This window comes from Epinephelus moara, chromosome 1, assembly GCF_006386435.1.
Source record: "Epinephelus moara isolate mb chromosome 1, YSFRI_EMoa_1.0, whole genome shotgun sequence".
NCBI classification, from domain to species: Eukaryota; Metazoa; Chordata; class Actinopteri; order Perciformes; family Serranidae; genus Epinephelus; species Epinephelus moara.
In genome coordinates this window covers 5,997,681-6,007,591 of record NC_065506.1, presented here as the reverse complement: position 1 = coordinate 6,007,591, position 9,911 = coordinate 5,997,681, and the positions used below count along the sequence as shown (strand labels likewise).

Here is a 9,911-nt window from a genome sequence, read left to right as displayed (position 1 = left end):
ATGGCCCTGTGTGAAAAAGTGTTTGCCCCCCAGCTCCTGTTAAAACATAACTGTGGTTGATCACACCTGAGTTCAATTTCTGTAGCCACACCCAGGCCTGATTACTGCACACCTGTTCCCAATCTAGAAATCACTTAAANNNTGTTAAAACATAACTGTGGTTGATCACACCTGAGTTCAATTTCTGTAGCCACACCCAGGCCTGATTACTGCACACCTGTTCCCAATCTAGAAATCACTTAAATAGGACCTACCTGACAAAGTGAAGTAGACCAAAAGATCCTCAAAAGCTATAGACATCATGCCGAGATCCAAAGAAATTCAGGAACAAATGAGAAAAAAAGTAATTGAAATCTATCTATCTATCTCCTGCTGCTTCAGGACCTGGAAGACTTGCTGTGATAAATGGAAGCATGAATTTTGCTGTTCACCAAAAAATCCTGAAATGCTCATATGATTTTAAGGGCTAGGGCTACGAGCCTATGTTGGTGGCTTATGTAGCCTATGTTTGAAGTAATGAAAACATTTTTCAAGATTTAAGACTGGTCCGTGTACTCTTTGATAGTAACATGGACCAAGACTGTCTGAACACTGACAATTGTGACGTGTGTGGTTGCTGGCTGCTGCCGTGGTCCTGCCAGATGCCTCCTGCTGCTGCTGTTATCATTAGTCATACTTCTACTGTTATTATACACATATGATTATTGTCACACATGTATACTATCAGATATTAATATATTATTATTAATTATAATATTACTTTCATTAATGTTGTTGTAAGCTACTGTCATTACCGTCTGTCCTGCATCTCCCTCTCTCTCTCTCTCTCTGTCTGTCTCTGTCTCTCTCTCTGTCTCATTGTGTCATACGGACTACTGATAATTTATTATGTTGATCTGTTCTGTACGACATCTATTGCACGTCTGTCCGTCCTGGAAGAGGGATCCCTCCTCAGTTGCTCTTCCTGAGGTTTCTATCGTTTTTTTCCCCCGTTAAAGGGGTTTTTTGGGGAGTTTTTCCTTATCCGTTGTGAGGGTCCTAAGGACAGAGGGATGTCGTATGCTGTAAAGCCCTGTGAAGCAAATTGTGATTTGTGATATTGGGCTTTATAAATAAAATTGATTGAAATTGATTGGCTTGCAAATAATTAATGCCTGGTGAACTTAAATTAATGTAGCCTATGTGAATGCAGGAAAGTGAGAATTGTCATGTAGATAACTGAAAATTTCCCAGACAAAATGATACATTGTTACATTAAATAAACAGCCTTTCAGTTAAGTGTAATGTAAGGTCTCATCCACTTATTATTATTTGAATATGAATTACTTGATAGCTGCCGCAAATAAATAAATGTATGGGTATGCATCAAAACTCTACCAATAAAACCAAAGAAGACGCGCAGGCGATGGTCACTTAGCGGCAAAACACTCCAACTTTGGAACAACAACTTTTCACCCCTTTCCCGGTAAGCCATTCATTGAAATCTCAAGATATATATGATACCGCTGGTTTCACGCTAGCTTAAAAACTCAGTCCGCTAGATTGTCAAAAGTGTTGCTGTTGCATTTTTTTCTCTTATGCAGCATGTTATTTCACCATAATTTACTGCACAACAGGCTAGCTAAAAATGACGTTGATGGTCGCTTCGCGGTAAAACAGTTCAACTTTGAAACAACTTTCCATCCCTTTCCTGGTAAGCCAGCATGATGTATTTGGTATCAATGGATTCATTGAAATCTCAAGATATATATGATACCACTGGTTTCACGCTAGCTTAAAAATTCAGTCCGCTAGATTGTCAAAAGTGTCGCTGTTGCATTTTTTTCTCTTATGCAGCATGTTATTTCACCATAATTTACTGCACAACAGGCTAGCTAAAAATGACGTTGATGGTCACTTCACGGTAAAACAGTTCAACTTTGCAACAACTTTTCACCCCTTTCCTGGTAAGCCAGCATGATGTATTTGGTATCAATGGATTCATTGAAATCTCAAGATTCATATGATATGATTCGAAGTATATTATGGCCGTAAAAGCAATAACATACTGATGGCTCAAGGCACCCATCCATCACCGGACACTGTAGAGGACTGTACGAATAATGCAGACACACTGCTTCCTTCAAGGAAACAAAGGGATTTATTTGAAAAAAAGAGAAGAGAAGAAGAGCAAAAAATGAAGATCACAGTGATGAAGCGGATGCAGGCCTTTCCGATCATGCTTTTGGCATTTCAGAAGACGCTCCCCCAACACTTCAAAAAGAAATGATCTCGATCATTATTAGATGCACCCTGGATTTGGACATGTCCATGATTGCCGCATTCAATAGAGTGTCTCCACTGTTCAGAGAATTAACTGAAAGACACCTTCCCTGGATCTATATCAGGCCTCCATTGTCTGAACAACTTGACATTGGCCAAAATCATGACACAGATATCAGCGTTATGAAACTATACAGAGCAGCTGGTCGGAGCAGCGGGTTAGCACAACATATCAAAGAACTTTTCTCCAACAATAATAGGTGGATTAGAGCTTGGATGACTCTGACACATCTCGCTTCTGGGCGTTACAAAATGAAAGACTTTTTTTGGAAGTAAAATGTTATTGGAAGTATTTATCCTCTTATTTTTTCTAAGACATTTTCTGTCAGAGAAATTTTCTGTTAGTCATTAATTGTCTGCAAGCCTTTAATTTTCAGAAGTTTTGAGAAAAGTTTTTATGTTGGCTTACAATACGCAGACGTCTTTTATTTACATTGGACAAACAATGTTTAGTGAGGATAAATAGTACCCAGTTGTTGTACTTTGCATTGTATATTAACCTCTTTAGAAACTTGTTTACTGTCCTACCCCGTGTGGGTTTGTCTATAGTGCTAACAACAGGTACCCTTTGGATCTCAGTGGATTTCAGGGGCTTCACTGAGTGTCTTGTTTTGCTTTTTGCCCTCCTCGCCTGGATATTGCACCCATGGACACTTTCAGCATTCATTTATTTTCACTGGTTCAGCAGCAAGTGGAGCTTCAGCCTCCTCTGGGACAAGAGTTTCAACCATTTGGACTTCTTGTGGTTCTACATGGTCTTGCTCAGCCTGTCTGGTTCTCCTTGACTTTTTTTAACCAGCTCCTGGGATTGACTAGTCTCTGAGATCTTGTTATCATCATGACAATGTTTTTGCTCAATCTGTGTTTTTTGCACTTGTCTTTGCAGTAAAAGTTTTTTGAAAAAAAATAAGGAATTGGATTTATTGCTCATTTGTATACACAACACTTGATAAGTCTAAATAGGCAAGAATCTAAAGGACAAGAATATGTGGGAAGAAAATGTCATTGCCTGTTGAAGACATTTAGTTAGCAACTTGTATAAGCTGCAGATTTTTAGTATTCGTGATTTATTCATTCAATTAGATTCAAATTTGCTTTATTGGTGTAAATATCACAACAACAATATTGCCAAAGCATCAAGAATCAACTCAACAAAAATTAATGAATTTCATGAATTAAAACAAGAAAAGAGTAGCATAGTACTGTTAAAACTTGCTCCGTTTGTGGACGTACATGTGTGTTCAAGTTATATTACTGTATGTGTGATTTTGTATATGTGTGTATATGGGGAAGAAATAATTAAAAGAAAAATAATAATAATAGTAATAATAATAATGATTAAAATAATTGTAATTATTATCACAATTAAGTTATCGTTTTTTTGATGAAAATAAATGATAATTTAATCATTAAAGATTCCTTCAAGACATGTTTTAACGTATATAAATGTTTCTCTTTGAATAATAATGTATGATATAGTTTTTCCACAAAAAATTCAATTATCTTGTTAAAATCCTTAAAATGACATCTACACCTTCTCCCTCATTAAAAATGCTAGAATCTATCAATATGCCAATTTTATTCTTCATCCCAAAGGTTTCACTGTTAAGTCCATTCTCAGTGTATGTGCACTGGAGGCTTCAAGTTTCCACATCACACTTGTGTAAGTTGAACATTGGACCATGACTGGCTTCTAAAATATTTGTGATGTCACAAATCATGCTTGTAGCCCTTCCAAAGAATGAACGACATATTCAAGTTTTTGGCTTTTGATATGCAGACATATTTTAATTAAATGGTTCAAACATAGGCTACATAAGCCACCAACATAGGCTCGTAGCCCTAGCCCTTAAAATCATATGAGCATTTTCAGCAGATAAATGTGAAAACAGCCATCGAGTGTCAAGCTCTGCACATACATCATTCTGCACAGTGAGGCTCAAACATTCATCTGTAGGAACAAGAAGAAAACACATTTTTGAGTGGAGGAGGATTAAGTTATTGTAAACCATGGTTTTTAAAACCTTATGACCTGCACCTGACCCCCTATGAGAGCCAACCCATCCCGCAACGCCGCTGTCCGAGGTGCTGAACAGGTACTGTAGGCCAGATGCTGCAGAGAAATCCGTATTAACAAGAGGCAGAAGAAAATAAAATAAATCCGACATATTTGCTGCCACAGAGTAATTCTGTGAACTGACAAGGAATGACCAGTGTGTGTGTGTGTGTGTGTTTCTGTAAGTTATTTCTAACTTACTCAGAACGCTGCTCTGTCACTTTCTGACCCGCCCCATCTGACCTGTGGGTTACTTGTCAACACACGCATCACTATTGGCAGGTGTATAAGTAAACAAACAAACAACAACAACCACAAAGATCATTATTCAGTCTCATATTACATTTATGGGAAGTTATTACAGTTTACATTTTCACCTTCCCACATATGTAATAATTTCCTGCAAATGTAATAGTTATTACATTTGCGGAAAATTGTGTGTTACGTTTGTAGTAGGCAGCTGCTATTACGTTTGTGGGAAATTTATTACATTTGCGGGATTATTACATGCAAAGCTGCAGATTTGTATTACGTTTGTGGTTTATTATGTTTGTGGGCTGTTATTACGTTTGCGGGTGTAACATGCCTTCACGTGAAAAGAATTCCTAAACAGTGGACATGTCCCAGCTACGGAAAGGTCATCAATTCGCAAAAAAAGAAAACCCTCACAAACTAAACTATGATTAAAAGATGCGACAATGAGTTAATGGCCCTCTTTTGTAGCCTTCACAAAACAAATCGACAGTTGTAGGGCCAATAAAACACACCATTTTGCTGTGAGAAAAACAAGTTTATTTACAGTTCCCTAGTCTCTATATACAGACTCTACATTCAGTGAATGTAGAGTCTGTGGGGTCTGCCCCCAGAGGCTGACTCTACTTTCAGTGAATGTAGAATCTGTAGGCAAACTCCGGAGATCTTGCCTCCGGAAGAAGAGCGGAAGAGCCCTGGTTTTCGGTTGTAGGCTGTTTGTAGTCCGCGTGATACTGACCAATCACGTTTGAGCCGGCTGCAGTTGTTGTCAGGTTAAACGGTCCGTGCGGTGAACTAACGAAGCAGAACATAACTGTCGTCACTGCAAACTCTGAATCCATTGCAATGGTTCAGCATATTTACTTATATATAAATGGAAGTTGGAAACAGAAATTCATCTCCTCCACTCAAATCAAACTGGAATGCCAAAAAATCGGGGGTCTGCCCCCAGAGGCTGTATCGCCATCTGCCGGAAGTCAGACGCCGAATACAGCCGATGGGTTCCGAGAATGACAGTTCCCTGACTGAATTCAGTTCAAGGCAAAACATACCCACATCTATTGTTATTGTTATTATTATTATTATTATTGTTATCATCACATCTGAGTCACAGGAGTACATCTGTAATGAGTTATGATATCATATATGTCATATATATGGCTGCAACCAACAATTATTTTCATGGTTGATTAATCGGTTTCTTATTTGATTCCAGGGTATATGCAGGAATCCTGAGGTTAATTTCAATACCTTTTTTAAGACTTTAAGACCTTCCAAAAAAACCTTAAGACATCATCGCCACTTCAAGCCGTCCGTAGCAGCAACACATCTTTAACTTACTAAACACTTTAATACTTTTTAATGGCCTCAATTTTCCAACATTTGATTTATCAACTTTTAATACTTTTTAAGACCCCGCAGACACCCTGGATTCGATACAGATTAATAGTTGTTTGGTCTATAAAACGTCAAAATGGTGAAAATTGTCGATCAGTTTTCCAAAGCCTAAAAATGATCTCCTCAAATGTGTTATTTTGCTCATAACCCAAATATATTTAGTTTACTGCCATAGGAGCAAAGAAACCAGAAAAATTATTTACGAGGCTGAAATCAGAGATTGTGGACTTTTGGCTTCCAAAATTACACAGACCGATTAATCCATTATCAAAATAGTTGAGGATTAATGTCATAATTGATTATTCGTTGCAGTTCTACATCTGTTATGAGTCACACAAGTACATCTGTATGGAGTTATCTGATATAACAGATTGTCAGAGCACTTCATTTGAATTCTTCAGAAAACACTATAAAAGCCAAAGTATATTAAGATTAAGTTAAAGTTAAGTCAGAGCAGTTCTTTGTTTTTGTTGTAATAGTGATGTCAAATTTGGTTTGATCAGAGCTATGAAATATTAAATCATCCATCTTTGTTCACTACATCTCATCTTAGCCTTTCTCACCCTGCAGTGTGCATAAAATACAGGTTATATGAACTTCTTTTAAAATACAAAAATGTGAAATTATTAGTCATCTTATCAGTATTGACCATGAGAAGCAGGTGGATATCAGCTAAAAAATATCCATATTGTGCATCCCTAAATAGATCCGTAATGAGAGGCATTACATCACATCTGTTATGAGTAACATGAACATATCTGTATTTAGTTACTTTATCCAACATCTGTTGTCAGACTGACACCCTACACCTGTTTCAGGATCACTGAGAGGGTACAACAGATTCAGAGACATTTGTAAGGGCACAACATACTTTGACAATTTTGTCGAGGTCTGTCACATCATTTTCTTGGTCAATGTCAGTGAAACCAATGGGGACAGTGCTTTGCAAAACACTGTACTTTTGGCGGAGAACTCCAATGACTCTTGCAATGTGTATCCTAAGAGATGCTAAGCATCTGGTGTTCTCCAACTCAACAGGATCTAGCTGTTTCTTGCCACAAGTGAATGCTGGAATCTTTAATTCAGCTTGGCAAGACTGTACAGAGTCTTTGACACTGAAACCTCTGTCTGCCAAAACTAGGTCCCCTGGGAGCAAATGAGACAAAAAATGACTTTGCTCTGTGATGAACTTATCACTCGTGCGGCCTCCCCAGCCATTGGAAATGAAACAAATGTAACCTTGTGGGCAAATGGCAATTAAATATTTCATTGTATGGTGTGACTTGTATGTTGAATAACACTGAGCACTGGCTAACAAGTTGCGAGGTTTCTCAATAAATATTTCAAAACAGTCAATGATGCAAACTGTCCTTTCAACCATACTGTTCCTAAATGCATATGGAAGAGATTTTCTTAATGATTCCCTGTCAGGCCATATAACTAGACTTGTCACTAGTCTACAATACATGACACTAATACAGTGTTTGAAAAGCTTTGAAACAGTGGTCAAATCAACACCAAAATAATAAGCCAAAAAGTCAAAAGACAAATTCATTCTCAGCTTAATTAAAGCCAGCATATACTGCTGAAATAGTGTCAGGCCAGACTTGTGTTTTAGATAGGGAGCTACAAAACTAAAAACTGTCATTAGCAGTGAATATGTTGGTAAACCAGTGAGAATATTAACCTTTTTATCGTTGTTTTGTAGACTCATCTCATTTAGTCCAGTTCTATTCATTTTCTCTTTCAACAACATATTTTCAGTCCTCAGAGCTTGGCATTCCATCTCAAGAGATTTAATATGTTTCTTACAGTTTTCACTGGAACACGGTGGAGTTGCTGGATCATCATTATCATCAGGAATGGGCTGGAAATCATTTTCAAGTTCTTTTTGGGTTGATTCCTCCACAGGAGCTTTTTCTGTGAGATGACCTGCATTAGGGTGCTTGCTGCCATCTTGAGGACAGGCTGTTGGAGGGGTTACTGGGGCAGCTGATGGTGTTTCTGCCTGCTCTCTTCTTTGGAGTTTGGTCTTCTGTCTTCTGTTGAATACATCTAACTGCATCCTCCTTCTGCTCTTCTCTGGGGATGGCACATGTTTGAAGATGGATGGGACGTAGTCAGGTAACAGAGGGTTATTACTCTTTTTCCCTGAAACATTATGCAAATACACATGTAACAGGTTTAGTACATGTTTCATAGATGTTTCAAAGTCTGACTCTTACATGAATCTCATTTTTAGAAACTATTACATCTTCTCTTATATATATATATATATATGTGTGTGTACATATATGTATATACACACACATATATATATATATATATATATATATACACACATATATATATATATATACACACATATATATATATGTGTGTATAGCCCACTCTGGGCTATACATATAACATACAACTGTGTTGTGACTTAAATAACATGCTGTTGCTGTCTGCAGAAAGTATTAAAGCATGAAATCCCGTATTTTTAATGTACGAAGCCATCCTGTATCATAACTACATGTGTGCCGTTTGTAACAAACCAAACCGCGTGAAAATCAGTTACAAATTCAGTGAGTTATTCTATTGTACTTGTGCATACAGCTCCTTCCTCAATAGAAGTGAATGCACTGTGGAGGCGAAACGAGACCCATCCAAGATGGCGGCCGGCGAGGACGTCGGCTCTGATAGGCAGCGGCAGTCAATGCGGCGTCTATGTATATATGTCTATGGTGGCTACTGTGCGTCAACGTCGCCGCCATCTTGGGGAGGTCACTGCCGACTGACTAGTACTGTTGTGTATGGGCTTAAGTCTTTTTTCTTCTTTGCTGTAATATTTTGGACAGGCACCCAATTACACTTTGAGCCTTTTGAGTGAGCATGCCAAGTTTGCTGAAGACTTATCCCCATACACAACCGTACTAGCCAGTCGGCAGTGACCTCCCCAAGATGGCGGCGACGTTGACGCATCGCTAAAACGGGCTAATGCCGTCAACGAGGTATCTACTGTATATGATATCTATGGGCCAGGCCACCTCCATCACGTAGCGAGAGAGGTGTGTGAGGCAGGCAGGCCCATGGACATATATACATGTCTATGGGCAGGCCGGCCGGCCGGCCAGCCGCCCTAATACGCCATAATTCAAAGGTCAGACTTGCCTTTTATGAAAATTACGTTAAACGGTTAGAAATCGCAATAAAAGCATGTAGAATAAACATTAAAGTTAGTGAGCGTAGGATTCTGTACCTGATGTGAAGTGATCACTACACAAGCGGAATCCGTTGCCTTTGGGCTCCCACCGCTCCGTTTTCTTCTGCTCGCTTCGGGCACGTTTTATGGCAGTAATCCACCTCCGCCGTCTTTCAGGATCTTTCGGGATTCGATAAAACGCTCTCCCCTTCGTGTGTCGACTGTTATGACACCCCGGGGCACAACAGCTGTCCACCATTTTCACTTTTGTATGAAAACAGCCCGGAGAAGAGAGGAGTTAGTTACGAGTCAGTTAGCTATGCTTGGCAGTCAGTTGTACAACGCGCTTCCCTGCCAGTATGGCGTTGTTTTGATTTCGACTGTTGCATCCTGGGATTGCGTGACGTCAGCTACCGGCGCTTCATAGATATATATACGTAGATGCCGCATTCAACGGTGCTCCTCATTGGAGCGATACGTCAACGCGGCCGCCATCTTGCCCAGATGGAGCCGCGCTGCCTAATGCATGTATGTCTATTGAGGCAGGAGATTATTTATGATTAAAATCATCATTACTCGCTGAATTCTCAACCGATTTTCATGCGGTTTGGTTTGTTACAATTGTCAGACATGTAGTTATGATACAGGATACTTGGTTAAATAAAAAATGCAGCTTTTCATACCAAAATATTTGAT

At 38.9% G+C, this 9,911-nt stretch overlaps 1 protein-coding gene across 4 annotated transcripts in view; it reads right to left on the bottom strand.

The window, feature by feature from the left end:
* The window catches only part of LOC126407566 (THAP domain-containing protein 11-like), a 51,732-nt gene extending 41,866 nt beyond the window's left edge, over positions 1-9,866 (bottom strand). For 2 of the 4 annotated variants that reach the window (XM_050072868.1, XM_050072776.1), the window contains exons 1-2: positions 9,273-9,866; positions 7,841-8,179 (exon numbers count right to left, since the gene is read on the bottom strand). In XM_050072868.1, the coding sequence (XP_049928825.1) occupies positions 7,841-8,179; positions 9,273-9,474 (541 nt within the window). In that variant the 5' untranslated portion in view covers positions 9,475-9,866. Of the gene's footprint in view, positions 1-3,352; positions 8,180-9,272 lie in introns of those variants that run through there. The other 2 variants (XM_050072694.1, XM_050072610.1) reach the window with 2 other exon arrangements.
* Between the last annotated feature and the right edge of the window lie 45 nt (positions 9,867-9,911).